This window comes from Hemitrygon akajei, chromosome 5 (assembly GCF_048418815.1).
Source record: "Hemitrygon akajei chromosome 5, sHemAka1.3, whole genome shotgun sequence".
Lineage (NCBI taxonomy): Eukaryota > Metazoa > Chordata > Chondrichthyes > Myliobatiformes > Dasyatidae > Hemitrygon > Hemitrygon akajei.
This window is the reverse complement of record NC_133128.1, coordinates 23,979,453-23,997,921: the sequence shown is the minus strand read 5'-3', so window position 1 is coordinate 23,997,921 and position 18,469 is coordinate 23,979,453. Positions and strand designations below refer to the sequence as shown.

General features: G+C 42.4%; 1 protein-coding gene across 1 annotated transcript in view; it reads left to right on the top strand.

Moving 5' to 3' along the window:
- c2cd2 (C2 calcium dependent domain containing 2) overlaps window positions 1–17,604 on the top strand; it is a 109,350-nt gene extending 91,746 nt beyond the window's left edge. Inside the window, exons 12-14 of the mRNA XM_073045034.1 lie at window positions 1,368–1,495; window positions 9,780–10,098; window positions 14,107–17,604. Of these exons, the coding sequence (XP_072901135.1) occupies window positions 1,368–1,495; window positions 9,780–10,098; window positions 14,107–14,315 (656 nt within the window). The 3' untranslated portion in view covers window positions 14,316–17,604. The remainder of the gene's footprint in view (window positions 1–1,367; window positions 1,496–9,779; window positions 10,099–14,106) is intronic.
- Window positions 17,605–18,469: the final 865 nt, after the last annotated feature.

Here is an 18,469-nt window from a genome sequence, read left to right as displayed (position 1 = left end):
TTCAGTCGTTAGGTATTAATGCTGGGGTAATAAAGTGGATTCAACAGTGGCTAGATGGGAGATGCCAGAGAGTAGTGGTGGATAATTGTTTATCGGGATGGAGGCCGGTGACTAGCGGGGTGCCTCAGGGATCTGTTTTGGGCCCAATGTTGTTTGTAATATACATAAATGATCTGGATGATGGGGTGGTAAATTGGATTAGTATCAGCCAGCTCCATTAGGGGCACCAGCTTCTCCAGCATCCAGAACATCTTCCAAAGACAATGCCTCAAAAAGACAGCATCCATCATCAATGAACCCCATCACTCAAACATGCCCTCTTCTCATTGCTACCATCAGAGAGGAGGTACAGAAGCCTGAGGACACACACACATTTTAGGAACAGCTTCTTCCTCTCCACCATTGTTTCTGAATGGACAATAAGCCAGCCCATGAACTCTACCTCACTATTTTTGCACTACTTAAATTTAAATTTATATATATAATATTTCTTACGATTAATTTGTAGTTTTTTTTCCTATGCATTGCATTGTACTGCTGCAAAGCAACAAATTTCATGATGTATATCAGTGATATTAAACCTGATTCTGATTCTAGTACTTGAAGAAATATTTCAATCTTTTCATCAAATGTATATTCAGTTGAAAAAATTGATTTAAAGCAGTGGATCCAATGTGATTCTGTCCAACAATGTAAGACAGTCGAAGTCATTAAGACCTCCACCTTCTATAGATGCACCATGGAGAGCATCTATGGGGGGGGGGGGGGGGAGGGTGGAGGGTTGTCTACCGTACAGGACTGAAAGAAGCTACAGAAAGTTGTAAAATTAGTCAGCTCCATCTTGGGTACTTGCATCTGTAGTATCCAAAACATCTTCAAGCAGCAGTCCTTCAGAAAGGCAGCATCCACCACTAAGGACCTCCGACACCCAGGACATGCCATCTTCTCATTTTTACCGTAAGGAAGGAAGTACAGAAGCCTGAAGGCACACACTCAATGATTCAGGAACAGCTTCTTCCCCCTCTGCCATACATTCCTAAATGGACATTGAACCCATGAACACTACCTCACTTTTAATTAAATATGTATTACTTCAGTTTTGCACTATTTTTAATCTAATTGATTTTAATTTCTCTTTCTTTCCATATTATCATTCATTGAGCTGCTGCTGCTAAGTTAATGAATTTCACAACACATGTCAGTGATGATAAACCTGATTCTGATTCACGTGTTCCTTTTTCACTAATTCGAAACGGCCAAAGATTTCTTCTGCTGGTTCCTTTTACATTAACCCTTTCTGCTGGTTACATCAACCGGCCCAGTCAGAAGTAATGTGTGGAATTCATTTCAATCTTAAATTATTTTAGAACTCCTGCATTTGAGTGGCACCGACCCAGTGGCTGAGGCTGCAATTCGGCAACTTACTGAGTCTGCGAAGCAGAAGCTGAAATCGCCCATCAAGAAAAGTACCATTGTCATTTCTGGTGTTACAAAGGTAAGTTCTGTACCTTAACACTGAAATAATATGTTTAATTCATTTTCCAACATTCTTCATTAACCATTTAGTATTTTGTGTGTTTTAGTATTTGGGAGCATTTGGTACTTGTAGAATGTGATGCCCATAAGGTAATTCTGATCTGGAGAAAGCTTGTTTTTATTACTGGGTTGGACACTTTTTCCAGTTATGTCAGTTATTTTTTCTGCACTTAAGAATTAACAAGGAATTGCACAAATCTTTGAAACACTCCGTATGTCCTGTACCTAATAGAGTGGCCACTGGGAGTAGGTTCATGGTCTTCTATTGCTATAGCCCAGTGGTCCCCAACCACCGGGCCGCGAGGAAACGATATGAGTCAGCTGCACCTTTCCCCATTCCCTGTCACGCCCACTGTTGAACTTGAACGCATGTGAGGTCATCAGTCGCCTAAACGCAGTGGTACCCTCGCGCCAGGTATCACTGGTTGGCCTCAGGTAACCGGCCACCTTGCGCGGCCACCGGGAAGTGTTACGTACCCCATAACGGATTAAAAGGAACCAGCAGAAATGGACACACCTGGAGTCTGAGTCTTCTGTTATGAACTCTATTTTATTAGTAACTATGTGAGTAAAGTTATATAAAACAAGGTAAGGTAAACAGGTTAGCAGAGTATATGCATATATATAGGTGAGTAGATAAGGGTCCCAAGCTTCCCCAGCTCAGGTGATTAGGTGATACAGTCTTACGGTGGTGTGGTAAGTAATCAGTTCAGTTGTGGAATTTGGTTTGAGTAGAGTTGGAGGGAGTTAGAGTGTTGGTTTGTTTTCCCAATGCCGATGCTGATCCTCCACGTCGTCTTCCTGTTCCCAAAACTTACTTAAAAGTCACCAACTTGTGACCACAGGAAGTGGAATGCCAGTCTTCCACGGTAACGCTATCAACCCAGGCCAGGGTTGAACACACTGATAGCGTTCCACCGCTCACTCCTTTGTCCACACTGTGAGCAAAAACCCCACCCTTGTTGTGGACACACAAAGCTCACCAGTGTCCACCTTGCCTCTGGCGTCATGCGTCTCCTGTGCGTCTTGTGTGTCTGATTAAAAAGTCGACTGACCTTGCATATATCTCCAAGTGCAGAGCACGAGCTGTCCATCATATAGCTCCGCCTTTCAGTTTCCAAGGCAACTCACAGACTTTCTGTTGCTCTCTCTCCCTGAAATAGCACACAAGCTGTTCGCTCCCTCTCTCTCTTGTTAAAAGAACAGTCCACTTTAGAATAGTCCTTCAGATCTTGTCACACCTCTCTCCTTTTAGGAAAAATTTTGATGAAACAGCAAAATTTTTGTCTTTACTATTGATTATACAGCTTAAAGCAATACATGTGTAGTACATGTAGTAGATCAGGTAACATAGCAAAGCATTACAAACTTAGCATTTAGACAAACAATCTGTTATAACATTGTCAGAACATTTCATGTGTTTTATTTCCATGTCATACTCTTGCAAGATCAGACTCCAGTTAAGTAACCTTCTATTCTCATCCTTCATTTTCCTCAGAAACACTAATGGATTATGGTCTGTGTAAATCACAAGTGGTTTCTGCACAGGGTGTATGTAGACATTGAAATGTTGCAATGCTAAAATGAGTGCTTGCAGCTCTTTTCCAACAGTGGCGTAATTTTCCTGATGCACTTTAAATTCCTTTGAGAAATAAGTTACTGGATGTTCAATTTCATCATCATCCTTTGGCAAAAATACTGCCCCAGCAGCTTCACCACGAGCGTCTACCGCGATCAAAAATGGTTTATTGGAATCAGGTGCTTTGAGCACAGGGTGATAACACAATGGTTTTCAGGCGGTCAAATGCCTCTTGGCAAAGGTCAGACCACACAAATCTGTCGCTCTTCCCTAGGAGTTTCATTAAGGAGAGAGCGATGTCTGCGAAGTTCTTACAGAACTTACGGTAATACCCAACCATTCCCAAAAACCTCCGCAACGCTTTCTTGCCCGTCGGAACGGGAAGCTCAGCAATAGCCTTCACAGGTGCCAGTTGGCCCTGGCCTACTACATAGCCAAGATACGTGACAGTGGTGTGGCCAAATTCACTTTTAGCAAGGTTTACAGTGAGATTTGCCTTGGACAGCCTTTCAGACAGTTTCTCTACTGCTGAGATATGCTCCTCCCAGGTGTCATTGCATACAACTAAGTCATCAATATAAACCCCAGTATTCTGTAAACCCTGAATCACTGAATTCATCATCCTTTGGAATGTCCCTGGAGCATTTTTCATCCCAAAGGGTAAAACATTGTACTCATACAATCTAGATGGTGTTACAAATGCAGATACTTCTTTAACCCTTTCTGTTAAAGGGACACACCAGTAACCTTTCAACAGGTCAATCTTTGCAAGGTATTTAGCCTTCCCCACTCTGCCAATACAGTCATCCACTCTTGGGATGGGATAAGCATCTGTCTTAGTTACTGCATTAACTTTCCCGTAATCAGTACAGAATCTCATACCCCCATCCGGTTTAGGGACAATCACGCACGGTGACGCCCAGTCTGAGGTGGATGGCCTAAGTATGCCGGCTGTTAGCATGTATTCAATTTCTTGTACAACCATTTTATTTTTGTCTTATTTTATTCTGTAAGGGTGCTACTTAATGGGATCAATGTCATCTACAATTACATCATGCACCGCAGCCGTGCAGAATGTCAGGGAGTAAACCTTTATACTTGTTAATTAAACTGTGCAGTTGTTTTCGCTGCCTGGACTGCAAATGTTGAGTCTTTCCATCAAGATTTTTCAAAACATCAGAATTTCTGAGTCTTGTGGAGACTACAGGGAGTTCTGGTACTCCAGTACCGGACACCACCATCTCCTCCGTTGTCATAACAGTACTCACAGGTGCAGGTTTGGGATCATGATAACCCTTCATATTTACGTGGATGAGCTGTGCAGCCTTTCTCCATCGATCAGGAATTCTAATAACATAATTCAAAGACCTCTCACCCCATCCACGACCAGCCGCACCTGGCCAAGGCGTCTGCTGGCGGGCGCGCGGAGGCTGAAGCTCGGGCCTGGAGGCTGTCTAATGAGGCAATGAAGCCCTCAAAACTGCTTTGGCACCTTGAGTCCAAGCACCCTGCACTTAAAGACAAATCCGTTGAGTTTTTTGAGCGGAAAAAATGTGAGCAAGCGGGACAGAAGCAAGTGCTGATTGCCACAAAAACTAAATTGCGGAATAGACTGGACATAAGGAACCCCCTTTGTGTATCGCTGTATTCCGGTCGTGATTAACACCCCACCCCCAGTTGGCCAGTCTGCAAGAATATTGTCAATATTAAACTGGTCCACAGTGCAGAAAAGGTCGGTGACCCCTGCTAGAGCCCATCCACTTCAAGATTCAATGTGTTGTGTCTTCAGAAATACTCTTCTGCACACCACCATTATAATGTGTGGTTATTTTAAGTTACCATCCTGTCAGCTTGAACCTGTTACGAACCCCGTAACTGGGTCACTTACCAGCAAAGATGGAGACGTCCGTTGAAGTCTGATGATACTATTTTTAACAGTATTTATTAGTAAAAATACACAAAAATAATATCAATGCAAATTTACAGATAATATATGTCGTCAATACTAAATCTAGAAGTGCGGGTATAATAATAATCAATAAGAAATAAGCTCTATCGTTGTCTAGGGGATAATGTATTGTCCGATGGAAATATAAAATTCACTCAGTTCATGCAGGCTGCAGCCATTGGGGACCGCTGTGTTGCAATGGTGGGAGAGAGAGAGAGATTTGGAGAAAAACTTGCCGGCTTTCCTTTTATGATTTCGATCCGTCAGGTGTCTCGTTGTCATGGCCGTTCACTTGTGGCCTCTCCTTTAGCTAAACCGTTCTTCCGTGATGAGCCCGCCACCCTGGCAAGACCGGCTTTTGCTATAAACGCTATCACTGGATTTCCAGCGTTTCTCCTGGTGCGTCTAAAGGGGTTGTTTCCCCAGACCCTCCTTTATCCTTACTCACGGGGTCTCAGATGTCAATCGGGTTGGGATGATGCAATCCCTCAACCAGACCACTTTGGTTGTCCCCTGAGGGGTTTCAATGAATAGTACAGTACTCAATACACAATTCCTTCTCCAAGAGACAATGGCAGTTATCAGTGGTTCCGTTTCGCTGAGGTCAGGACACATTCCAAACCTTGTGTATTCTGGACGTCTCTCTCTCATTTCCTGGGTCTCAGACCCAAATTAATAGCGATCTTACGATTCTCAAAAAGGAGGGGGTGACTTTGTACCCTTCGGCCCCTCAGAGTTGCATCACATTCATAACAAACCCATCTAGCCATTCCCCTCTGTCCTCTCTCATTAACAAGGCATTTTTGTTCACAGAGCTGCTGCTCATTAGATATTTCGTTTTCCATACTTTTCTCCGTAAGCTCCAGAGATCGCTGTGCATGAAAATCCTAGGGAGATCAGCAGTATCTGAGATATTCAAACCACCCTGGGGGATACCAACAATCATTCCACAGTCAAAGTCGCTTAGATCACATTTTTTCCCCCATTCTGATGTTTGGTCTGAACAACAACTGTAGACATAGTCAAGAGGATCAGTTGTTGTTCAGCCCAAACATCAACAACTGAAACTCTTAACCGTTGTACCTGTTTCTATGCATTGAGTTACTGCTACGTGGTTGGCTGATCAGATACCTCATTAATAAGCAGGTATACTGGTGTATCTAATAAAGTGGCCACTGAGTTTTTCTCTGTGCTCATCCTCTCCAACCCCCATTCTCAATCGGGAAGAATCAACAACTGAAACCTCCTTCAAAGCTGTACACACTGAAACAGGCAAGATGTGTTTCAGGCCGTTGGTCAGGCTGAATTTTTCTTTCTCTTGTCCATCTTCTTTACCCAGTGAAGATGGAAGTGGGGCTGCAGTCCTTGTAGCTATGGGTATCTCTGGGGAAATTAGTCAGTAGCAGTGAAGAATTGGTATATCTACTGGAATGCTGAGTGACTAGCCATTGCATCTTTGGTGGTGGAGTGGTGGGTCTATAACAAATTGGAGGATGGGTTTGAAAAATGAAATCAGCCATGATTGCGTGGTTTAGCAGAATGGCCTAATTCTTCTCCTGTGTCTTGAAGTCATAGAAAAGTACAGCGCAGAAACAGGCCCTTCGGCCAATCTAGTCCATGCTGAACCATTTAAATTGTTTACTCCCATCGACCTGCACCAGGATCATAGCCCTCCAAAATCCCTAACATTCATGTACCTAAATTAACTTCTCTTAAATGTTGTAATCAAGCTTGCATACACCACTGGTGCTGGCAGCTCATTCCACATTCTTATGAGTGTTTCCCCTCATGTTCCCCTTAAACTTTTCGCCTTTTAGCATTAACCCATGAGTAATTGTAGTCCTACTCAACATCAGTGGAAAAAGTCTGCTTGCATTTACTCTATCTATACCCCTCATAATTTTTATACCTCTATTGAATCTCCCTTCAGTCTTTACATTCCAAGGAATGTAGGTTGAAAGACCTAACCTATTCAATCTTTCCTTATAATTCAGGTCCTCCAGTCCTGGTAACATCCTTGTAAATTTTCTCGGCATTCTTTCAAGCTTATTTACATCTTTCCTGTAGGTCAGTGTCCAAAACGGCACCCAATACTCCAAATTAATCCTTATCAACATCTTATGTAACTTCCCATCTCCTGTACTGAATACATTGATTTATGAAGGCCAGTGAGCCAAAAGCTTTCTTTACCACCCTGTCTACCTGTGATACCACTTTCAAAGAACAATGGAACAACAACACACACAAAATGCTGGTGGAACACAGCAGGCCAGGCAGCATCTATAGGGGGAAGTGATGTCGATGTTTCGGGCCGAGACCCTTCGTCAGGACTAACCGAAAGGAAAGATAGTAAGAGATTTGAAAGTAGAGGGGGGAGGGGGAAATGTGAAATGATAGGAGAAGACCGGAGGGGGTGGGATGAAGCTAAGAGCTGGAAAGATGATTAGTGAAAGTGAGACAGAGCTGGAGAAGGGAAAGGATCATGGGACGGGAGGCCTCAGGAGAAAGAAAGGGGGGGGAAAGCACCAGAGAGAGATGGAGAACAGGCAAACAACTAAATATGTCGGGGAGGGGGTAAGAAGGGGAGGAGGGGCATTAACAGAAGTTAGAGAAGTCAATGTTCATGCCATCAGGTTGGAGGCTACCCAGCCGGTATATAAGGTGCTGTTCCTCCAACCTGAGTTTGGATTCATTTTGACAATAGAGGAGGCCATGGATAGACATATCAGAATGGGAATGGGACGTGGAATTAAAATGTGTGGACCTGTATTCCCAGACCCCTTTGTTCTACCCCACTCCTCAGTGCCCTAACGTTCACTGTGTAAGACCTACCCTGGTTGGTGCTACCAAACTGCAACACCTCCCACTTATCTGCACTAAGTTCCATCTGCCATTTTTCCAGCTGGTCCAGATCCTGCTGCAAGCTCCGATACTCTTCCTTTCTGCCCACTACACCCCAAGTCTTGGTGTCATCTGTTGATCCAATTGATTATCATCCTGATCATTGATATAAATGATAAACAACAGTGGACCCAGCACTGATCCCTGCAGCACTCCACTGGTCACAGGCTTCCAGTCAGAGAGACATCCATCTACTACCGCTCTCTGGCTTCTCCCACAAAGCCAATGTCTAATCCAATTTACTATCTCACCTTGAATGCCGAGCGACTGAGTCTTCCTGACCAATCTCCCATGCGGGATCTAGTCAAATGCTTTTTTAAAGTCCACGTAGACAATATCCACTACCTTGCCTTCACCAACTTTCTTGGTAATTTCCTCAAAAACTCCATAAGATTGATTGGCACGACCTACTATACACAAAGCCATGCTGACTACCCCTGAGAATACCTTCCGATAACTTGCCCACAACTGGTGAGGCTCACCTGCCTATAATTCCCTAGTTTATTTTTAAAACCTTCCTTAAACAGCAAAACAACTTCGTCATCCTCCAATCCTCCAGTACCTCGCCTGTTACTAAGAATGACTTAAATATCTCTGCTAGGGCCCCTGCAATTTGTGCATTTGCCTCCTCCACGGTCTGAGGGAACACCATGTCACCACCCTAATTTGCTTCAAGGCAGAATACACCACCTCCTCTGTAATCTGTATGGGGTCTATGACCTCTGCTTGCCTCACTTCTATAAACTCTGTGTCTATCTCCTGAGTAAATACAGATGCAAAAATCTATTTAAGACCCACCCCCCACCCTATCTCTTTTGGCTGTACACATGGATTACCATCTGATCCTCCAGAGGACCAATTTTCTCCCTTACAATCCTTTTGCTCTTAACATATCCGTAGAATCCCTTAGCATTCTCCTTCACCTTGTCTGCTGGGGCAACATCATGCTTTCATTTAGACCTCCTGATTTTTCTGGTGTTCTCTTGCACTTATTATATTCCATATACCTCATTTGTTCCTACCTGCCTATACCTGCTATGCCCCTCCTTTTTTTCTTAACCAGTGTTTCAATATCTCTTAAAAGGCAAGGTTTCCTACACCTGTTGTCCTTACCTTTTATTCTGACAGGCATATACAAACATTGTACTCCTAGGGTATTTTGCCATTAAATTGGATTGTCAGTACTGAGTGCTTGAAATTATTTTCTTCTTTGGAAATTGACCATAAGCCACAGGAGCAGAAATAGGCCATTCAGCCCATTGAGTCCATCACCATTCTATCATGGGATTTATTAACCCCCTCAAACCCATTCTCCTGCCTTCTCCCCATAACCTTTGACACCCTTACTAATCAAAAACCCATCAGCCTTCACCTTAAGTATACCTAATAACTTGTGGTGAATTGCAGAATTCACCACTTCTGAAGTATCAAAAGAAATACTGAAGAAAGAAATTTAGAACTGAGGGTTTCTAAAAGAATTTAGTATTTAGAATCAGCTATGATTGAATGGTGAAGCAGACTAAAGAGATTGAATGACCTAATTCTGCTCCTCTGTCAAATGGTATTATGAAATTTGATTAAAAAGGCAAAATGCTGGGAGTTCACAGCAAGTCCAACCGTATCTGAAGGAAGAGAGGCAGAGTTGATGTCACAGGTCAGACCTTTCAAATAAATTAGAATTTGTGGATTGATCAGAGTTTTGACAGGCATATACAAACTTTGTACTCCTAGGGTATTTAGTATTTAGTGTGTGTCTTTACATATTAAATTGGTTGGAATTATCTTGAAGAGATCATTTCCATTTTTCATCTCCAGACTCCCCTGACTGTGGATGATCAAATGACCTTATCAGCCAACTATGCCGCTGCAATGGATGCATCCTTGAGACAGGAGTCTCCACCTCACCCTTCCTCCAGCAACATTACTGAGCTCTCTTCTGAGAAAACACTAACTGCAAGCGCAGCCGAGGCTGCGATTTGTGCTACTGAAGAAGCAGCATCGTCGCCGTCACTGGCTGAAACTGATGGACAGTTCGGCGAGTGCAGCCCTAGCTTTCAGGAGGACCTGGATTTTGAACAGAAGTCCACAAGTTCCTTTAACAACTCAAAAGCTGGAACAGTGAAAAAATCTAGAGGTGAATGTTTTTTGAGTCCCAAAAACTGGGAATGTCTACTTTAATGCCCGTGTTAGAGAAAATCAAAAGGAAACCTTGGATTGCCAGTTGTGTCAGTCCTGAAAGTTATCTCCCGCTGGCCAGTGCTCAAAGTTTTGGGGTGGAAATAGAAGCTTGGGGTGCTCTTTTGGTATAAAAGTTTGTTGTGTGGATTTTTGGGAACTTCACATGAAGTAGAAGCAGAAACAGATGCAGGTATGACCCATTCTGTTCCTCATCTATTCTAAACTTAGGAGAGGCAAAGGAAAGATCTGTGGTCAGAGTATTTTTCCCAGGTTGGATATGTTAAATACTAGAAGGCTCTGTGAAGGAGAAAGGGAGCCAGCTTAAAGGAGATTCATGATGCCATTTTCTTTACAAAGTGGTAAGTGTCTGGAGCATACTTATGGCGTAAATTATAGAAGCAGATACGAGGAAAGTGGAAAGGTGTGGGCAGGAGGGAGTATTTAGTTTGGCACAGGTGCTGTAGACTAATGGGCCTTGTGCTATAACGTTCAACATTCTGTCGTTCTGGTTGTTCCCCTGACCTCACAGTAGAGGAATTAGTTGCTGAGCATTGGGAATTAACTACACATTGGTGAATCCTACTGACGCAATAGAACCAGACATACACAGGCAAGTCTAAAGACCTGATGCATGTGATCTGTGCATCTTTTTGGTAGTCAGTGGTGAAATATTACATGTACAAAATTCGAAGTAAATTTATTATTGAAGTACATAACATGTCACCAAATACTATCCTGAGATTCATTTTTCTTATAGGCATTCACGGTAAATGCAAAGAAACACAATAGAATTAATGAAAAACTACACAAAAAGACGGAAAAATAAACAATGTGCAAAAAAATAAATTGTTCAAATACAAAAAGAAAAACAAAATAATAATACTAATAATATTGAGAACAAGAGTTGCAGAGGCCTTGAAAGTGAGCTCTAGCCTGTGGAATCAGTTCAGTGTTGGGGTGAGTAAAGTTATCTACCTTGGTTCAGGAGTCTGATGGTTGAGGGGTAATAACAGTTCCTGAACTTGATGGTATGTGACCTAAAACTCTGGTACCTCCTTCCTGATGGCAGCAACGAGAAGAGACATCTAATCCCCTCCGTACATCAGGCAGCAGTGCCTGTAGGCATTTCTTTGCTCCAAGAGCAAGCTGCAGAAGATTAACACAATAGATTTTGGTGGGTAGAGATGTGTGGTCTCTCCATTATAATAGCCAGAATGAGAGTCAAGTTTATTATTCCTGTCTTAATTGACCTGAAATCTGATGATTTTTGGCAGCAGTACAGTGCAAGGACAAAAGTACTATATAAAAAAAAATTAAATATTGCAAGAAGGAAGGAATAATAAGGTAGTGTTCATAGATTCATGGACTGTTGCCTCTTGCATGCACACATATGCAGTATCAGGTAAATATATATATATATTTTAGATAAGGTAGATGCTTGAAGTTTTTCCCCCTTGTTAGGGGAGTTTAAAACTAGAGGTCAGAGATTTAATGTCAAAAGGAAAAGATTTAAAAGCATTCCAAGGAGAAACTTTTTCACACTGAGGGTGGTGGATATATGGAGCAAGTTCCCAGAGGTGTCTGCAATAACAGTGTTTCATTGTTTAAAAGATACTTGGACAGGTTCCTGCATAGAAGAGGTTTAAGTGGATACGGGCCAAACGCTGGAAAATGAGACCAGCTTGGGTTGACATTTCGGTCAGCATGGATGAGTTAGAGGATAAAGGGTACTTCCATACTGTATAACTCTGTGTCTTCCATGCTGTACTTTCAAGGTGTTTAAAGACAGAAGAAAGGAAACAGGGTACTAAGGAGAGCCTGACCCTGTGCAAGCAGAATCTTACATCCTTTGTTACAGCTGCAAGAATTTTGTGAGAGGTTGACCATCACATCCAAAGAGTAGTTCAGAATCAGGTTTATTATCACCAACATATGTCATGAAATTGGTTGTTATGTGGCAGCAGTCCAGTATGAGACATAAAAAGTTCTTATTCATTGCAATAAAAATAAATAGTGTGAAAGAGGAAGAGCGAAATAGTGTTCATAGATGTGTTCATCGTGTGTGGGTCTGCGACTCCTGTAGCACCGTCTCCTCTAGCAAATTTCTACTGATGTACCATGAAGAGCATTCTAAGTGGTTGCATCACTGTCTGGTCTGCAGAGGAACAGGATTGAAAAAAGCTGCAGAGGGTTGCAAACTCGGCCAGCTCCTTCAAGGGCACTGTCCTCCCCAGCATCAAGGACATCTCCAAAAGGCGGCATCAGTCATTAAGGACCTCATCACCCAGGACATGCCCTCTTCTCATTGCTACCACCAGGGAGGAGGTGCTGGAGCTTGAAGATACACACTCAACATTTTAGGAACAGCTTCTTCCTTCCGCCATCAGATTTCTGAGAGGGCAATGAAGCACCCAACAACACTACCTCATTATTTTTCCTCTCTATTTGCACTACTTAATTCATTTATTATTTGTGTGTGTGTGTGTGTGTGTGTGTGTGTGTGTCTGTCTGTGTCTGTGTGTGTATAGCAATAAATTACAGTAAGTAAAAATCAGCCTCAGTAAAACAGAGGTCCTCCTGCAGCCTGCACCTAACAGCACCCCACCACAGCCATGCATCACCATCGATGACACACAACTACGGAACATTGACAACTTCAAATACCTGGGGAGTACCATCTCCAGCGACAGTGCCCTTGATAAAGAAATCATGTCAATGATCCAGAAAGCAAGCAAGGCACTCGGAAGGCTCTGGGTCAAAGTTCTGCAGCACAAAGACATTCACCTCTCTACTAAACTAAAGGTTTACAATGCTATTGTGGTCTCATCACTTCTATATGGCTGTGAAACCTGGACACTGTATCGCAGACATGTCAAACAGCTTGAACAATTCCACAATCGCGCTCTGCGATCAATCATGCAAATCCGCTGGCAAGACCGTATCTCCAACCTGACAGTCCTGGACCGAGCCAATTCCACGAGCATTGAAGCCAAGGCTCAGCTCAGATGGACCGGCCATGTGATCCGCATGGATGAGTCCAGAATGCCGCGTCAGTTGTTCTACGGAGAACTGGAGCAGGGCAACCGTGCCCAAGGTCGCCCAAGGAAGAGGTACAAGGTCAACCTCCAGTCAAACTTTAAGTGGGCCAAACTCCAGCCCCGCAATCGCGAACACACTGCTGCTGATCGGTCCAAGTGGCACAATCTATGCTCCAAGGCAGCAAACAACTTCCAAGCCAACTGGCGCATGCAGCGCCTCAAGGCGAGTCAAGAAAGACACAGGAAGGCGTCCGCTCCTGCCCCAATAGGCGTATCTGCACTTCGGACTTCGGCCTCAGAAGTCATGTGTGCCCACAGACATTGACTGCGCAACATGTTCGCCTTCCTGGGACTTCGAGAGACTGTGTGTGTGTGTGTGTGTGTGTGTGTGTGTGTGTGTGTGTGTGTGTGTGTGTGTGTGTGTGTGTGTGTGTGTGTGTGTGTGTGTGTGTGTGTGTGTGTGTGTGTGTGTGTGTGTGTGTGTGTGTGTGTGTGTGTGTGTGTGTGTGTGTGTGTGTGTGTGTGTGTGTGTGTGTGTGTGTGTGTGTGTGTAGCAATAAATTACAGTAAGTAAAAATATATTTATTGTAATTTATTGTTTTTGTGTTTCACTGTATTGCTGCCACAAAACAATAAATTTCATGATGTGTATCAGTGATATTAAAGCTGATTCTGACTCTAGTGGTAGTAGTGAGAAAAAGGCATGTCCCAAGAGCAGCTTTACCTACAGTTCTGGTTAAATTGCACCAATCCTGCTCTTACCCATTGTCACGTTGTGCAAAAGACCTCATAATGAATTACTAAGGAAATTGCGGATCAACAGTTACATTAGACTTTTTTTAGGGAAGGGAGCCCACATGTTTTCTTCTCGACATTGCCCCCTTGTGCGATACCTGACTTATTAGAGATTTGTATTTCTTTTATAGGCAGCTTTATGCGGAGCAGTGCAAAATTCTTTTTCCGGCGCAGACATCATCAGAAAGAGCCTGGAATGAGCCAGTCGCACAATGACCTGGTTTATCTGGAGCATCCAACACCCTTGGAGAAAGAGAGGAAGTCGACCAGGAAGCAAATTAAAAGGCTTTTCCCAAAATCCAAAAGCAAAGTTAAAGTTAATGGCATTGCAGCAGACTGAGGTTCCTGAGCACTTGAGGCCCTCCCCTTTATCCCTGTTCTCTCCCTCCGTCCCACGTCAATGCACTGTGACTAAAGAATGTGCAGACTCCAAAAGCCTCAAGGTATTATGTGACTTGCGGTTAGAGGCTTCTTCATCAGGATTATTCCAGCGTAGAAGGAAACTTTGTTTTTTAAAATTTTACTTCACACTTGTTTGAGGAAAAATTGCAACATTTTCCCCAGGAGGGATTTGGGCTTCCATAATCTTTGGATTTTTTTCCCCTCAGTTATGAGAATTGAATATTGTTCAAGAATTTGGAAATGACAGGGCACCTTTGTTTTATCGTGCACCCAATCCCAAACACAGGGAAAGCCTGTTTTGGATACACCCTTCCCTGAATAAATTTGTGCCTATCTGACCTGATTGTTGCTAGGTTAGAATAATTTTGCAGTGTGGTTCACTGTCCAATGTACGTAATTTCAATTCATTATTGCCATCTAGAGTTTCAAAGGCTGCAGCAGAGTTGAAAGCCAGGGGTTCTCCTTTCGACTGCTGTGTCTGCTTTTCTTTAATCTCTTCTGTCTGCCACCTTATTCCCCACCTCCATTAGTTCTCTCCACATCAAAACTGACTATAAGATTAACTCCAGACCTCTGCAGAAGAAATGGTTTCCAAGGCTAACTGTCTGGACTTCAACAAATGGGACAGTCCCTAAGTCTTCTTGGCAGGCTTCCTGAGCCAAATATAGGGAAGTCATTCTCCCCCCCCCCCCCCCCCATTCTCAGCAGTTTTCACTTCAGAAGTTGGCTCTAACACTCTCTTTTCTGTAATATTTTTTAAATGATGCCAGTCTCATTTTGCAGTGACATCTGTGGGTCAATAAGCTCAGAGTCCTTTTCTTAGAACCTGGCAGTAATCGTGTTGAGGTTTCCTGAAACCTTTCTGTAGTGAAATAATACTGACTAACTGAGAACTTCCCTGTGATGCCAGTAAGACTGATCGGAGAAGAGATAATTGAATTAATGAGTCAAGTAAGCGGATTATCACTTCTCGTGCAAAACCAATGGAAACTGAATGGAAAAACGTTTGAATTTCTGAGTATGTAGCTGTTAAGTCTGAAATTGGGAGTCTATGTCTATTTTATCACATTTAACCGAAATTATCCATATACTTGCATTACTCAGTATGTGCAAAAATGAAGTCATGCCAATAACTTGATACTTTACACTACAAGGCTAGAGGATTGAATTCATTTCTCAGCCTCTGAATTGGTGAATATTCTGACCGCAAATCTACTTGTGGCTTTTGTATAGTTTACAATTTGGGAATACAGGATCATGGAGCGTGAATTTAAGGAAAACCATGTGATGGGACCAAGTATGTAAATATTCCCTGTGCTGAATATATCTGAAGTAGTACAAATTCAGTATATTTGACATTCTTTTGTATTACTGTGGGGAATTACACTTAAATACGAGGGTTTCCATTTGCCACGTGAGCCTGCTGCTGCACTGGATCACTTTAAGAGCCGCTTTTTTAGTGGAGGCAAAGGAATCTTCTGAAAACTGCACTTGAAAAATTAAGAAGTCACACCAGTCCACCATTTTCCCACAGGTTCCTATTCATCAGTCTTGTATCACTGTTAGCTGTTTTGTTTTATGTACCGTATATGTGACCAAGAGTGAGCTCTTCACTTCATTTGTAGATGGTAATTGTCTCAAGAAGGCATGAGGACTGTAGGCTATGAAGGTGCCATATCGTTAAGCTGGTCAGTTGGCTTGGAAAGCAATTACCTGGCAATCCAGGAGCATCCTTCAGATTTTGCTGGGTTGTTAGTCCCAGGCTGTGCTGGAAGTTTTGTTGGAATGTGTGAGTGTGTGCCCCTCATTCTCAACATGCCCAGTAACATAATATGAGCTTCCCTACTTGGTTATCCTCTGTTTATTTGGTTTATAGTGATTGTGACCAGTTGACAACTGGCTTTTTATGCACTCGCTTCATATTTTCTACTGCCATTTTTCCCCATTTTTCTTAAGAGCCTTTGAATAATAATCAGAAAAGTGCATGGCCTGTTCTCAGTTTCGGGGGTTGTAGGAATGTTGTGCTGCCTAGGTCTTAAGCTGTGTTAACACACCTGCCTCTTCATTCAGCTGTTGATTTCCTTTTAGCTACCATGGGCAAACTTTGCTCTTTCTCACAAACTAAAGTTGACTGGCATAGTCAACAATGAGCTGTGTAACTGAATACAAACTGACTTGTACTCTTCCAGAATTCCACGTGTAGCTTTAAGACTCTGCAGTTTCCTAGGGCTAATCTATTCAGCATGCTGCACTTTTACAATGCTGCCTATTTAGTGAACTGGATAAAGATTATTAATTAGCCATTTATTCCCCCCCCCCCCCCAATACCCTTCCATTGCCCACTGTAAGCAAGAGACTTCTGGCCTTTTAGGTTTTGCTACGAGTCTTTCCTATTATTCGCCCACCACACTAACAGTGATTATTTCTATGATTCCTATGATTTCTATTTCTATTATTTAGTTAGTTCTGGGAAAAATCATAATGCTGTTTATTCTTTGTCTTCCAGTTATACTCGCTACTCAGTGAACTTATTTTTATTATTAAATGACAATTTAAGTGTTATGACTAGTGCAGGTCTAAACTCATTCTCAGTGTGTGACTTACTCTTCTGTGTGGGCTTTGTCGGTTCAGGATTTTTTGTGTTCAATGCTGATACCTTCTCTAAGTTTAGAGATGATGTGGTATCAAAGTACTGTGTACAGTTCCATAGTCAATCTTTCAAACTGAACTATTGTCCTGTAGAGATTTCCCACCTTGCTTTGACAAGAAGAGGAAAAGGTATATTAATTGAAGTACATGATCCTTCTGTCTCTATGCATGTCAATCCCATTGTTTACCAGTGTACTTAAAATAATGACCAAAGAGTGGAAATAAGGACTGTGTAGCCCTCTGACTACACAAGTAACACCTATGAGAATCAGTATTTAAAACGTACTGATTCAGTATAAAGCTTGTTATTCCTGTGAACCATAACTGGAATCTTCCTTCGGTGCTGCCCGAGTACCAAGAAATAGTAAAGGAAGAACAAAAGTAAGTATGAAGTTTATTGAACTGAGCCAGGGACCAAAACTAAAAATGGATTGCACACTAAGTTATTGACAATTAAAGAAAATACCACATGTTAATGGTCTTGCTTAAAAAGAGAAACACTGAAGTTACCCAGTTGCCTTCTAAAACTACAGTGTCTTAATTCTTATAACTATTGCAATAAATATTGAGAACCGTGACTTTTTTTGCTTGTTGCCTTTGTTCCTGTCTGTTGGGATTGTTGCATTGTCCTGCCTGCCAAAGAAAGCTAAGGCTTCTGAAATGTGTCATTTAAAGGCAGACCATCAGCGGTCGGTTCTGGTACTGTTCAATAGCACTTGTTGGCTGGTCACAAATCTTCGTTGTAGCACAATCTGCCTCTTCTATAATGTTAGTGTGGTTCACGTAAAAAGGATGCACACTTACAGCCTACCTTAATGCACCCCAAAGTAGTGGTCAGTGTACTGCTGCAGGCAATATGGAACTTAATGAACGATCAGCAATCTCACAGTCGGGGACAGAACTCAACAAAAGGGTGCCGAGAGCGCATTTCATTGGCTTGACATCTTATTCACTGGTTGGCACCTTCGCTATGCAACAGTACTGTGACAGATGAAATTGAATATGAAATGTAAGGTACTGTACACTAAACTATGATTTAAGTTGAGAACCTCGAAAGGTGACACCATCCATTACAGAACAATTAATGGACAGTGGCAAAGGGTGCCAGAAATGATTGCTCCATCGTGATGACTATGCTTTCAAAAGCCAACATACAGTGCTTTGAAATTCTCTCATTAAACTGCCATTTCATTTCCCCACCTTGTTATTTTAAAAATATTTTTATTTAGATACACAGCACAGTAACAGGCTCATCCAGCCCAATGAGCCCAGGCCTCCTAATTCCACACATTTCACCAATCAACCTATTAATCCATACAATAATACACAAAAAGCAATTAATAAGGAATTCAGGACTAGGGATGTGAGGACCTTTGTGGTGCATGGTCGGATAAAATGTAAAGACAAACACTGTGCAGCTGCCACGTGACGAGTGAGGAGTAG